The sequence below is a fragment of the Alligator sinensis genome, unplaced genomic scaffold, assembly GCF_000455745.1.
Source record: "Alligator sinensis unplaced genomic scaffold, ASM45574v1 scaffold611_1, whole genome shotgun sequence".
NCBI lineage: Eukaryota > Metazoa > Chordata > Crocodylia > Alligatoridae > Alligator > Alligator sinensis.
In genome coordinates this window covers 1,470,760-1,484,963 of record NW_005842332.1, presented here as the reverse complement: position 1 = coordinate 1,484,963, position 14,204 = coordinate 1,470,760, and the positions used below count along the sequence as shown (strand labels likewise).

The following is a 14,204-nucleotide window of genomic DNA, read 5'->3' as shown; positions in this document are numbered from 1 at the left end:
ACGTTGCCAGCTGATAGACTGGCATACGCAGGTCATCTGCTATTATAAAAGGTGAGAGTTTGGGAGGAGAAGGTTTGGAGGTTTTCCAGTCAGCTTGGAGTTCAGGTTTAATGATGATAAATTCAGATGTAGTTGCCATGGCTATTGTTCTACTGTCCTATATTTCTATGGCAACCAACCACATTGACAAATTATTTTTGCTTTTCTACTAGGAAAAAGGCGCTTTTCAAAATATATACACAAATAATCCTCTTCAAATTTCTGGAGATTATTATTCATAGTCCAGTTGCTTTATAAATGAAGGCTTGAAAGCTGATTGTAACCTACATTTTCCCACAGGACTGGCACTGTCTCTTTACCTTTTAAAGAAGTCTTCATGCCACTGGTTTTCCAAATGAACAAGGAGTCAGGAGGGTAAAAGTCAGGAGGTTCATGGATGATATAACATGACTGTAAATGATATCAAAGTCCCTTCTCTATAAGAGTCTACAATGGGAAGGTGAAGCTTGATGCTGAAGGTACCCTGTGTGTCTAACAGAGATAGAATTAGTTAAGCCAATGGCTATTCAAATAAAACCAGTATTGACAAAAATGAACACTCCCTCTCCAAGTCATTCATTTACAGTTTATAGTAATTTCCATGGTGTGCAGGTACGGTGGACCATATCTACCATTCCCCAAAATCTTGCATCCTATTTCGCATGGAACCACATCCTTCCTTTCCTGGCTAGAGAGATGTGTTGCATTAAAGGAAATTGAAAAAGCAGATTCTTACTCCCATGGTTTAGCACGTGCAGCTCTACACTGTGGTAGTGGCGGGGCAGCAGGAGGGAACAAGGCTAAAGATGCATTGCGTTGAGTGCAAGAATTTCTCAGACTTGTTAAATACTGTGCAGTATGTCAGGTATGAAAGAGAAAGAGCCTAGAAATGCACAGGGAAGGCCACACAATCCAGCCTTGCCTTACATTAGCATTGTAGACTGATGCTAGGTTCAAGTATTTTTAAACAATACAGTCTAGGCATGAGCAACATTTCCCAGCTTCGGCGAGTGGAGGCAGAAACCAGTTTGAATAATGTTCTGTATGTACTTGAAGAAAAAAAAGTCACAAATGCCAGAATGGGTAAAACATATATTACTTGCAAGGTTGCGACTACATAAATGCAATTCATTTTAGAATGGTTTGCAAGGTTTTTCTCTTTAAACTGGCACTTAAATGAAATGCCATGACAGACTGGGGGGAGGTGGCTGAAAACTTTTAATTTCTTTATAAATTATTTCATCCAGCTGCTCTTCTGAGAATATCTGAACGCGGAGGCAAAAATGGAAAATGCACAAAGATCAAAATAGCAGTAAGAGTTTATTCTTAGAGCGCTAACAAAGCCGATCGGAGAAAATGTCAGAGAAGGTATTTATACCGCTGCCCGTTGTGTTCACGAGCTGTAGTGCTTACAGCTCATTTCAACTAGTGCATTGTAGGGAATGAAGTTACAAACTAGGAGACTTCAAACACCGACTCTGAGGAGTTTCCTTTGCTGCTGCCATGATTGCTAGGTTACACAAACCCTGAGGCATCATCGGTGATTGAAAGAAGAGCCCCAGGATATAAGAAAATAAGACTTTCAAATAAATGAAGTTCTTAAAAGTAAGCATCAAGTGTAAGCAGCAAATGAATGTGTGCACTTAAAGACCTTACTCCTCGTTAGTCAGTACAGTTTCTGAGTGCCTTGCACACTATAAATAAATATGATTTCTCTCTTCTGACTGCAGCAGGGAGAAAAAGTCTTCCGCCCATTGTTCAGCATCTCTGGATCTCCGAAGTCAGTCGTGACTCAGGGACTATTTAGACTAGGATTCAATTCACCAAAGAAAGACGGCTTTGCAGAATTAAACTGGCTTTCCAGGAAAGTTGTTACGATGGCTAATTGAAGTGCAAGTACCCGATGTATTTAGTACTTTTTAATGCCCACTCCTTGATTTCACTGACATTAATTGGAGTTCAGCAGCTTTGTACCTTCCTAGATCTGGGTCCCGGCACCCCAACACAGTGGCGTATGGGCATTACTCAGATATCAGGCAGCTAATATGCTATGAGAGAGTGACAAGTCACTCTAGCATAGAGGGCCAGACATGAGCACTTGTGCTGCTGTTAAGTCTGTAAGAACCTAGGATCATAACCGCAGACAACAATTTGTGACATACCCATATCACACTGAATTCCTGTATTGGACTGTGGAACTACAATGAACCGTCGGCTTCAGGAGATGGGTCATTCAGAAAACAAATTAAGGGCCTGGGACAGCTTAGCAAATGGTGGGCTATTTTCCATTCCTTTCTTCATCATGAGGATTTTTTATGTCACTAATACCACCCACTCATTACTGTGTAATGTCAACGTGTTCCTACCTGCCCACCCACCGAGGAGGAATGGAGCATTAACGCTGAATTTTAACATTGAGTAGGTGGGACTAGGAAGGCAGAATCCTTGTTCCGTCTCCCAAATCAAAACCGGAGGCTGAGCAGCCTGGCTCGGGATTGATGGGAAGCCACTGCCCACCTAGAGGGGCAGGCACCAAATTAAGAGTGCACGAAGCCACGATAAGCCACACGGTTAAAGAATCCACATCGGTGTAATGTCTATGCTGAGGGCCTGCAAGAGGAGGGGTGTAAGGAGGGTGAGAGATGTACTAAGGACTTACCTGTAGTACGGTGCTGCCACTGCCAACAGAGCCCCAACATGGGCACCTAGCTGATGGCAGCAGGAGAGGGTTTTCTGCCACATTCATGATGTCCCCACCTGCCTTCACTATCCTCCCACCATCTATACTGGGAGGGCGGAGAAAGCAGGCAGTTGGGTGGGCTAGGTTTGAGGTATACGCCTCCTTAGCAGACACAGCAATGCAGAGAAAGTTTTTTTAGTTTAGAGCAGTGGGGGCCAACCTTCTTGGCAGATGTGCTGTACATTAGCCCCTTTCTCTGCCCAATCTGCTGCTCTGCTTTCTGCTCGATCTGCCACTATGCCACCTGCCCCCACTCCTATCTGACCTAGACCTGGGCTGAGCAGCCCTCTTCCATTCTTTAACCTGACACCTTCCCTTTGCCACTCAGCAAGCAGAGGATTACCCTAGGAAAACAATCTTGAATTTTGGCTCTGGGTATTGAAACTGGTCGCCTTCACAGCCAGAAAGAGCATTACCCAGCATGCCACAGACCTAAGCCCTGGGCCTTCTGAAGTCTATTTTGAATGCAGGGATTTAGGTTTTTTTGTTTTTTTAAGCTCAAAATGGAAACCAGGCCTTGCCAAGGGTAAACTTTTAGTTTTTCAAGCGCACTCCAACAGATTGGATCTGGCTCCTACTTATGTGCTGCGGTTTTATTCCTTTGCTATTATGCAAATTGCTTCCTCTCCTTTGGGCTCCTACTTTCACTAATATTATAGAGTGGCAGTGGTTTCCAGGCATATTGAATAAGGTTCGATACAAAGCCCCCATCTTACTACCAGAGCCAAGAGCTGCAGCTAAAGCCAAGGGCAGTTAATGAACCAATAGGATGCAGAGACCTAATTACAGGAATATGCATGTTTGAAGAGATTATTGCCACATAGAAAGCATCGCTTCTGAGGCAACCCTAAGCTAAATTGGTTCTTCACACAGGCCTTTATGGTAATATTACATTGCATAATGTGCCACAACTGGCATTTTTAAACAAATTTTCTTAGCGCAGTTTCCAGTTTACTTAACTTAGTATCTCACTACACCCTTCAGTAAGATTTTCTCGATGACATGTCTGTGCTTTTTAATTCCCCAAATTTGTGCCGTATAACTACATTTAGCAACATTGTCATAGCTCAGGGCACATCCAACTATGCACCAGTTCTGTTTCTAACCAACTCAGATGTTCTTAGGATATGTAGTTTAATTTTAAATATGTAATAATATAAACTTGAAAAACGTCCCATGACAAATAAAAATAGCTCGATCTTATGTTGCGTTTTCCCTTAAAAAAAATAAACCATCAAAGGCCTGATACTGTATTACACCTGTCGAAGTCCTAACCTGATCCCTCCAACGGAAGCAGCCTGGTGATGCACTCCCCTGCAGGGAATTGCACACAAAAATACCTTGAAAAATGGTTGAATTTAAGGTGAACTTCCTGTGCTAGTCCATTTTCCAAACTGCCATTTAAGTGAATGCTTACAACACAAGGCTTGCATCTTCAATTCATTTCCTTGTACCCAGGTCCCAGAACAGTGATCTTTCATTACGTACGAGGATTAGTCTCATCTCTGAATCTCCGAGCATTCATTGGTTTAAATCAGACCATTACTTTAATTGTGCAGTTTGTCCAAAAAAACCATTAGCTTAAATTCTTCTCTGCATCTCATAAGAACTGTAATTATTCTGATCACTTTTTTGCACATGTATTTGCCTTTCCACCGAGACAGATGGAGGTCACAAAAAGCTTAGTTCCTAAAAATTCAATATTTACATTTTTGTTATTTGTGACTTGAATACGCCGTAAGCGCTGGTAAAGACTTAATTCCAGAGGTCTCCACTGCACAGCGTAAACTGCTCTAAACGGTGGTAAGCCAATATTTGCAAAGATTTTGGAGCCCCCTCTGCCCCCTTTCAAAAACATGGAGTGCTGACCATCTGCCTGAGAGCTGCTGTGTTTTAACGCCTCAATTTCACCCAATCTTTGGCTATTCCTTTCCCGTTTTGTCTGTGCTGATTTGTGAGCAATTCAACGGAACTCAGCACATTTCCCGACGATTTCAGTAAAAAAAGAAAGCTCTACCTGATAAGGTGAAGTTTTCCAAAAGCCTCATTAGGTGCTCACTACCCCTGGTGGAAACCTTGATCTGATTAAAGGCTTGTGAGAAATCGAACATGTATTTCAGGGTTAAAAGCCAGTAATTTTAAATTAAACAGTCACATCTTAATGCATGAGTCTTCGCACAGCAACAACCACAACAACCTTATTAGCATTCTTTTAGGAATCCGCTGCTATTAGGCAGTGCCTTTTCCCAATTAAATGGCTCATTTTGCAGCCAGCAGCTACCCGCTTGGTTAATGGCACCTTTGGCCCCAGTAATGCCCATTTAATGAGGACATTTTCCAGCATTTAGCACAGCCAGATTTTGTCAGGCTATTCGTCATTACAGAGCCTTCAGGAGTTTGAGAATGCTAAGTGCAGTCATAACCCATGCATCTCTCATCACCTGGAGGAGAGCAGCACAGTGCAGGGCCACTCCCCCACCACAAGCAGAGCAGGTGTTTCACAACTATCCCAACACCTTACTTCCCGATCAGGGTCCCGCAGGACGAGGATGGGCTGACGTGTAACCAGAGAGGGGAAGAGTCAAGCCACGATGCAACTGATTTTAACAAGTACTTCGGACAGCCTTGCTACGTAAGCCCACACAGCCGCTGGGGTGCATCTGGCAGACCCATCGCAAATTAGTCACTCCCACTGCTCTGGTGCCAAATCCTGCAGCTGAAGGTAGGCAGGAACCTGGGGGTGGCCCAGAGTGTATGCCAAAAAGCACTCATGAGAGCGAGTGCCCATGGGCAGTCCTGAGAGGGGCTTAGCACTGCTCTAGAAAGGTACAGGGATGTATTTCCAGGATGTGGCGCTCAGTGCATTGGAGCAAGTGGACAAGATAGGCTTCACAGCAGCACTCCTAGGCCTGGCATGGAGGTGGGGAAGACAGGGTCTTTGGGTCTGAGTCTCATGCTATCACTAACCAGGTCAAAACATCTCACTTCTACGTAACCCACTTCTTTTCACCTGAAAGGGCATCACACCAAACGTAAGCCAACATCTTGGCTGGGAGAAGAGAAACAGTATTTTCTTTTACTCAGTCCACCATGCTGATTCAATAATTCCATTGTGGTAGTACCAACCTGTGGCACGCACCATCAACTTTTGCAGGGTTTGAAATGATGTTGTACCAGACAGCTGCGTTACGAGTCGAAAAATGCCTTTTCCTTTATTTTGGCATAATTCTTCACAATACACATTTGGAAACATACAATCAGTGTAAACGAACAAGCGTGTCTACAAGATTCCACATAATTTCATTGTTGAGACAGTTGTGGGGAATGGAGTGCTTTAACAGCTGAATATTACAGTTGCTATATTAATGCATTAAGATTAAGCTGCAGTTGAAAAGTCCTTAAATGCACCCACTACTTTAAAAGGTAAGTGCTGGACTGGATGTGTGAAAGCCTTAACATAAATCAAGAGTCTAAGAGAAAAATAATGTCATGCAGGAAACCCCCCACCCCAACTCCTCTCCAAGTGTACACATTCCAACTTACGACGTTGTTCAGCTGCTATAAAGCTCTGTGTGTATCCTTTCTTTTAGGATACAGACTATAAAGCAGCATAACACTTCCTGCCTGCCTCCTTCTGGCATAAATACGACACAGCACTCATATTTATGTCTCAATGGAGCAATAATTGATTATTAATAGGCAGTAAGGAAAGGAAATATCACACATGTAGCCTTGCCAACTAACTGAAGTGGCAGCTATCCACAGTAATTATTTAAATGCAGAGATAAATGTCTCTGAATCACTAATGCACAAACAATGGACCTGTTCTGTGCCAAAGTACAAACCAACGTTAATATGCAAACATCTGAAACTACTAGGTTAAGGATAGCAAAGCCTCAATAAATGTGACGACATTAATGCTGTTCTCTTCACGTGCAAATGAATTTTATTGTGCTTAGAAAGTATTACACGCTTATAAAACATAGAAATAGTCCATTTACAACATGGGAGCTCTGACCGTTTCACACATTAACTGGAAAATTCGAGTTCCAAGCAAACCTCACCGGACAACGATGTTAGACAATTTCAATTCTAAAGAAAATAATCCGTGCATTACGAAGGTATCTTTGATGGTCAGTCACCTGTTCTTTAAGGCTTAGAGAAATGAAAAAGTGGACACACTTGAAAGAAATACACGCTGAGCATTTTTCAAACAGAAGAGGGAGATGGTCTCAGAGCTCAGAGTCAAGAAGCAGGCTGTAGACATAAGGTACAAAGAAAACAGTACCCAGAAAGTCTCTGAATTCCACGAGGAGACTTTACAAGTTGAATTTTAAATTTCCCCTGAGATAATCAGAATTGCACTGCTGTGTTTCTGTGCAAACTGAAATTACCAATCTAGCTTCAGTGTCCAGTCTAAAATTAGGGCCAGTAATTCAAAATGGCCATCAAAACTTACAGTTTAAGCACGTTACATACCAATAGCAACTTATAAAAGGAAGCTTTCTATTACAGTCGACGCCTGTTAGTAGCAATGTGCCAGTGCCTTGGGGCTATATTGTTCCTAAAGCAGCTGTTACTGGACATGCCCAACCAAGAGCAGCCCGTTTTCTGATATGTAAGACAGGTAGCTAAGGGCAGCATGGATTAAGTTTACACCATAAAAATTTTCAAGTTTTATTTTTTGGTTCAAACAACCACCAAGCCACCACTATTGACAACCAACACAAGCTAAATTAAAGTCATGCTCCACAAAGTGCATTGTAATTCCAGGCTGCTGAAATCAGAAAAGGATCAACTCAAGGTATCTTGGGGAAGAACTCTGTTAATTCGCACTGCTTCTGCTGCCATTTTGTTTTGGAGATGGGATTTGATGTCCTGAAGGGACCTATAAACCTTGTCTCCCAGCCTTTCTTGCCGTGAGAAGTGCCAAACCATGCTCAAAGCCTTCAACACGTCTGCATTTGTGGGAGGTAGAATTTCATCAAGATCACGCTCACCCACTTGTTCTGTCCCCTTATCATCAGTCTTTTCAACCCACAGATGTTTCTCTGGTCTAGTGGCAGCAGTGCCAACGAACTCCCCAACGCTTGGCTCTCCAAACCCGGGCACACCCTCATCCCTAGCTGCAGCATCCGCCACACTCTCTTCCGTCATTTTACTCGTGAGTGGAATATCGTTCGGGGGGGCAACACCTTCTTCTGCATCCCTGCCTCCCTCCTCCTCCCCTGGCACCGCGTGAAACTTTATTACCTTGCCCCTTTTGAAGCAGCTGGAAATTAGTTTTGGTTTTACATCCTGCCATTCTTCAGGAGAGAGACCAAGACAATCTCTGTCTTGGGAAATAGTACCACCTTCCAGCTTCTCTGTTTTTATTCTGAGTCCACTGCCAGGGAGCTCCTTCAAATAATACCCAGTCTTGTCTGCACTGTAGATGTCAGCTAGATAAATCTTCTCAGGGACCTGAGGAAGTCTCTGAGTCTGCCACTGCACAGCTGACAGCTTGTCCCTCAACTGCTGCTCTCCATGCTCCTTTCTGTATGTGATGTTGAATCGTTTCTTCCACATGCGCTGAACCAACCATCACTCGCCTTAAAGTCACTGAGTCCAGCTGCAGCAGCAAGCTGGAGGGCCTTGTCCTTGATGATAGGTCCTGTAAGCAAAGCTCCTTCTGCCCTCTTTGCCTTGAGCCAGTGAAAGAGTGCCCTGTCGACATCAGGGGCTTTCCCCTCCCGCTTGCGTTTGCGACTGCTCTTTGCCTGGCCATCCTCATAATCAGACAAAAGCTTATCCTTCTGCTTCCATATTCTACAAACAACTGATCTGTGCAAGTCCCACTTGACAGCAACTTGGTTTTGACTGGCTCCAGGAACTTGACAGGCCTGAATAATCTCAACTTTCTCTTTAAGGGAGAGACTTCTTGGCATGGTGTCCGCAGGCTGCTAAGCACAGCGAGGTCAAGCATCTCCTGATCCACAAGTGTTGCTCTTAAGCAGCAGCTGTGTTGCTGTTACCAGACAGAAGATGCATGGCAGGAAAAACATTGCCAGGGGAAAGGTGGCTGGTAGGTAGCTGTTGCTCTTACCCAGTGTTGCTGCCAACAGGCATCGACTGTATAGCTGTTAGTTTCTTTTTTATTGACTTGTCCATGTCCTTTAAACGACCAGACCTCAGATGCTACTTCAACTCTAGTTTTTGTATTCCAACTCACTGGCACCAGCCATTTCGCTAACACATTGTGCCTGGAGTATTTTATTCTTGGTACTAAAAGATGTCATAATACTTACCTTCAACAGCTTTGCATTACATTTCAAAAGAAATCAATACTGTCTTCCTCGAGTGAACCTGTGAAAAGAAAGCACGGAATATCAATTTTTCGCAAAGCCAGGCTGGTTTTGAGAACTACTTCTGACCACTGAGAATTACACAGTCAAACATATGAAATTCAGTGAACTGTTAATTTTGCTGGTATGCCTGCAATCAGCAACATTCCTGGGTTCTACATTTTTCTTGGTCCTCCCCTCCCCAACAAAGACCATAATCGAATGCATAATACAAGCCATGTGTACACCACCAGAACAATCACAAATGCTTCTAACTGAATTAATAAATGCCCAGAATTTTGTTAACTGTAAAAAGTACCCAGCCAAGCAAGCAGTATGAAGGAATCGAGTATTATGGCTGCAAAGGTAAATCAATACTTTTGGTCTTTCATTAGCAAGTACTTCTAGCCCCATGAATTAAGAACTGTAGCTAGGCACAGTAGAAGGTATGTGTGATTGTGCTAATTAAAGGGTGAAGGTACCAAGGGCTGAGCACTTTTGGGGAAAAACAAAACAAAACTTCTTATTGGGATGGGGATTTTTAGTACAATACCCATTTACAGCAACTGTGCTTCTAAATAACTCAGGCACTCTGGAAATTGCCTAATTTTAGGTTCCCATTTCTGAAACTCCTGGCTCATTCGTTGCATTTCCATCCTGTTTTTGTTGCATTGTGTTTGTTTTTCAGGACCTTTACAAATGTTAAACCTCACTACACTCAACAGAGGAACTGAAACGTTATCAGCATTTGACAGACAACAGGATGCCAAACAGCTATTTCCCCAAAGCCACAGGGGGCAGCAGCAGAGGCCTCAGGAGAACCCAAGAATAGAACGGTCTCTTCCACTTGTCCTTGTACACAAGGATAAGGCCTTCTCCTGACATGGATAAAACTAGCTTGCGATTAGCTGCCTTTCAAAGGACATTTGCTCCACAGTCTACCATCTCTCTGGAGAAAGCAGGTGTACTTGGAAACAATGTCAAACTACCACTCATCTCATAGGTTTCGGAACAGAGAGCAGACGCAGGCTCTCCATCTGTGCCCCCTAATGACAAACCATGACATCCATGCCTGTAACTCTCTCAAGCCCAGGACACCAGAGAAACACCAATTAAAACAACTAGTCCCCCACCAAAATTGTAGCATTGCAATTTAAATGTATAATCACCCCTCTCTCCATTTCTGATCGAGTAAAGCATGCCATACAAAAACCCGAAAGCTGTAATAACTGCAGCTTTCAGGTGCTTTATCTTAAAGAAAGGTTCAAGATGGCTCTCATGTCTTTGCCCCCATTTTCTCTCCAATCTAAAAAGGTTTTGCAGCCTATGTTTGTATATCCGGTTCTAAAAGTCTATCTAATCTTTATCTAGACAAAGGCTTAGAAGGCGCTCAAGTTGAACACATCTTAAGAAGCAAATTGCCTTGTCTGCGCTGCACTGGATTGCTGACATGTTAGCAAGCGGACTGCAACTCCCGCTGGTTTCTAGAATCACGATTTAGAATTTACCCTGTTTCCAAGCTCACCTGACTTCTAGGATGAAGACTTTTCGGCCCGTATTGTAGTCACATTTTTCTAAACCAACAAACAAAAAAGACACAGTGCATAACAATTATAACCATTCTAAAAACTTGTCACTGGAAGGAATTAAAAGCAAGAGAGATGGAAACAAACAGCAAAGTTTGGACCTAGAATTTTTCACATTCCAGGAAAGCAGTGTTTGGGTTGAGGCCCACATTTGCAAGCAGAAGGGCATATGTGTGTGTGTGGCAGGGGGAACATTTATTTCCATTACAGGATAAGCATAAGGACAGCTATAGCCGACTGCCAGGTATATTGCAGTACACACAATCAATGCACAACGCAAAGCTTAATTTTCATACTCTTCCTTATACGAACAATGTAATCCCAACCCCTCCCCCAGCATGCACATAATGTTCAAAGCAATGACATTAAAAAAAGACCTTCTCTTCCCCTTTATGCTATCATAGAAATCGTTAGCCTCAGGGAAGACCAGATGAACTATACAGTACTCATCACTTCTAGCCTGCAAAATCAAATTCAGTCCCATTTGTAACCACTGAAAATAGCTATGATCTGACAGCTATCCATCTAACACGAAATGATTTGGGGAATGTTAGTGCAACGTTTCAGTGCACAAGCATCCAGGTAATGAAAAACATCACTATAATCTGCACCAAATGGAATAGGTACTAAGTGAATAACCATCTCCTCCACAGAGGAAGTCTTCATTGGTAGGGTGAGGTGGAAAAAATGGTCCTGTTTTTCCACAGGTGAAGCCTGCTCTGGCCAGAGGGGGAATCCATAGGTGTGAATCCAGCACTTTTCATCATTTAGTATTAAGAGAAAAAAAAGTGTTGCATGTCAGGCTGTTAATCATTCTGAGTGCTCACAGGTTTCAGAACACCGAGCGTAGACGCAACCTCTTTCTTTCGCCACCTAATGACACAGATGTGGCACGACAGCCACACCTGCAACACCTGTAGGGGCATGGAGCTACCAGGGGGCAGGAAGCCTGCAGGAAACTTGTCTCACCTGAGTTTTTGGAGGAAACCTCCCAAGTTTGTAGTGTTCACATTCCTTTCCCTGCAAAACAACAACAAAAGCAGAAAATGAGAAGAGCATGTATAATGCCTATTTAGGTGCACTACAGAGGCTGGCTATTTGGGCATCAGCCCACTGCTGACAGCGATTTGGGAGATTAAGTAAAATGACAGCTGTTTCACGTCCTTGTTTTTTCTTAAGTTTGAGTTTTCACTGTGGCAGGAAAAAGCAACACTCTCCTTGACATCTCAGCTTCTCTTCCACCAGCTAGCCCCAGGTTAAACTGGAATATAATTTATGACAGGTCCCCACTCCCTGCCCCTGAATGGCATAACTAGTAGCGACGTCATTTGGTAGTCTGCCTCTCTTCGACAAATTAGGCAGTGGCAGCAAGGAAGCAATTGAAAAGCAAATCCCATCCTGAAAAGAGGAAGGAACCATCTCATGGGTAGAGCTGTGGCCTGGGAGACTAGATCCCCAAGATCCAATTCTTGCCCATACCATCAGCTTGTTATACGACCCTGGAGTAAAAGCCGCTTGCTCTCTTTACACCTTGGTTTCCCACATAAACAGTACAGATTTAGTGGAACAGCTCCTACCGCTCCAAAGGATAAATAGACACTGGTCCACAGAGTTTCATCAGTGCTTTCCTACAACAGCCCCAGACGTCCTCCGAGATCAAGGCAGATCAGGAATAGGAAATGGGAGGTTTCCAAAACATATTTATGCAGTTTTTCCAAGGGCTTCCTAAGAAAGCAGCTTTATAAATGATGTCAGGCTATTAATCATTCTGAGTGCTCACAGGTTTCCGAACACTGAGCGTAGACATAGCCTGTTTCTCTCTGCCACCTGATGACACAAAGATGGCACAGCAGCCACCTTCGCAACGCCTATAGGGGCAGTTACCTATTTAACATGGAAGACTGCATATGTAAATAAAGACCGAGGGGGCTTAACTGCATTGGGGAAGAGGACACTGCACAAGTTGAGTCAAAACAAGAGCAGAACAAGAAGCAATGGGCTCAAGTTGCAGCAAGGGAAGTTTAGGTTGGAGATTAGGAAGTATTTGCTCATGAGAAGGGTAGTAAAACGCTGCAACAGGTTACCCAGGGAGGTGGTGGAAGATCCATCCTTGGGGGGTTTCAAAACCCGGCTAGACAAAGCCTTGGCTGGGATGATGTAGTTGGGGCTGGTGCTGCTTGGACCATGGGGATGGACTAGATGTGACATCCTGAGCTCCCTTCCACCCTCATTTTCTTCGAGTCTAAAACAGCTACAACATTCTAGATATAAACAGCCTGAAATGCTAAAACCTCCACTGAATAACACCATACACAACGAAACGCTCACAATTACTGCACCGCTGTGCACATCAAGCCCTTGCTCTGCCTACCTCCCATCAAGAATCCCTTGGACAGTCTCTGCTGCGTTTGCAATGTATAGACTAGAGGGTATCTTCCAGGCTGACCTCTGCCGTGGCACAAGCCAAGGAGCCTTACCCACCAATTTCAACATCAAACCAATGCATGCTCGGATTATCTGAACACAACCAATTCCGAAGTGAGTGTTTGTGTCTCAACTGCTACGCCGAAGTGCTCGAAACATTTACACCGAGAGGCTGTCTCATGAGCTTCTAGTGCAAGAGCCATAATATTAGGGAAGCGCATATTTTTAAGCAACCCCTAGCAACAAACAGCTCCTTACGAGGCGTCGCACGATGCGCTGCGCAAACCATCTCCCACAGACGGTTTTGTTATCGGGCCTGAATTCACACTCACCCGGCTTCTCGTTTTCAGGGCGAGGCTGCCTTTCGCTCCATTCTTTGTAGCCTGCTCAAAAATAATAATGATAATAATAATAATAAAAAAAAAACTCCAGAAAGGAGAAAAGTGACAATGAGTCCAAGGGAGGTGTCTAATTAAACTACACGTAAAGCTGCTTTCCTAGTCTCCTCAGCTCAGAAAGCGAGCGGGCTGCTAGCGTTTCTACCTTTTTTTGACATTGGCAAATATAAATATATATATATATACACACACACACACACACACACACACACATACACACACACACACAATTGGTGAAAATAGGGTCTCGAGCGTCAATCCCCCGTGGATAACATTGCTCCCACGGGAACGTCCAACGTTTTGACTTCAGACTCGGTTTTTGGGAACCGATTGTGTCGCAAGTCTGAGGACTGCCCGCACACACACACATGGACACGTGTGCATGCAATCGGGTACACACACACACAACCGTGCACACACGTTGCACACGCCCCCACGCCCCCTGCGCACATACATGTGCACATCCTCTGCACGTCCATGCGCACACCCCTACACACACACGTGCACACCCTCTGCACGTCCATGTGCACACCGCCTGCACACACACACGTCATCCCAAGGACTCCCCAATTTGTCCCCGGACTCCACCCCCCCCAAGATGGCAACCTACCGCTCGCACCGCAGGGAAAGGCCGCACACCCGCCCGCCGCCTGCTTATATAGGCGGCCCGACAGGCAGACGCGCGGGCAACAAC

At 44.1% G+C, this 14,204-nt stretch overlaps 1 protein-coding gene and 3 non-coding genes across 4 annotated transcripts; all 4 read right to left on the bottom strand.

The window, feature by feature from the left end:
• Positions 1-6,325: 6,325 nt before the first annotated feature.
• LOC112551094 lies at positions 6,326-6,462 on the bottom strand. Its single transcript, XR_003095243.1, has one exon. It is a non-coding gene; the product is annotated as a small nucleolar RNA SNORA17 (small nucleolar RNA).
• Positions 6,463-7,459: 997 nt separating this feature from the next.
• LOC102387362 (tigger transposable element-derived protein 4-like) lies at positions 7,460-14,174 on the bottom strand. Its single transcript, XM_025210045.1, is given in 6 exon segments — positions 7,460-8,347; positions 8,350-9,124; positions 10,628-10,676; positions 11,658-11,708; positions 13,445-13,495; positions 14,121-14,174. Coding segments are annotated over 2 exon segments (1,131 nt in total). The 5' UTR covers positions 8,707-9,124; positions 10,628-10,676; positions 11,658-11,708; positions 13,445-13,495; positions 14,121-14,174; the 3' UTR covers positions 7,460-7,573.
• LOC112551093 lies at positions 11,483-11,615 on the bottom strand. Its single transcript, XR_003095242.1, has one exon. It is a non-coding gene; the product is annotated as a small nucleolar RNA SNORA17 (small nucleolar RNA).
• On the bottom strand, positions 12,436-12,569 carry LOC112551092. Its single transcript, XR_003095241.1, has one exon. It is a non-coding gene; the product is annotated as a small nucleolar RNA SNORA17 (small nucleolar RNA).
• Positions 14,175-14,204: the final 30 nt, after the last annotated feature.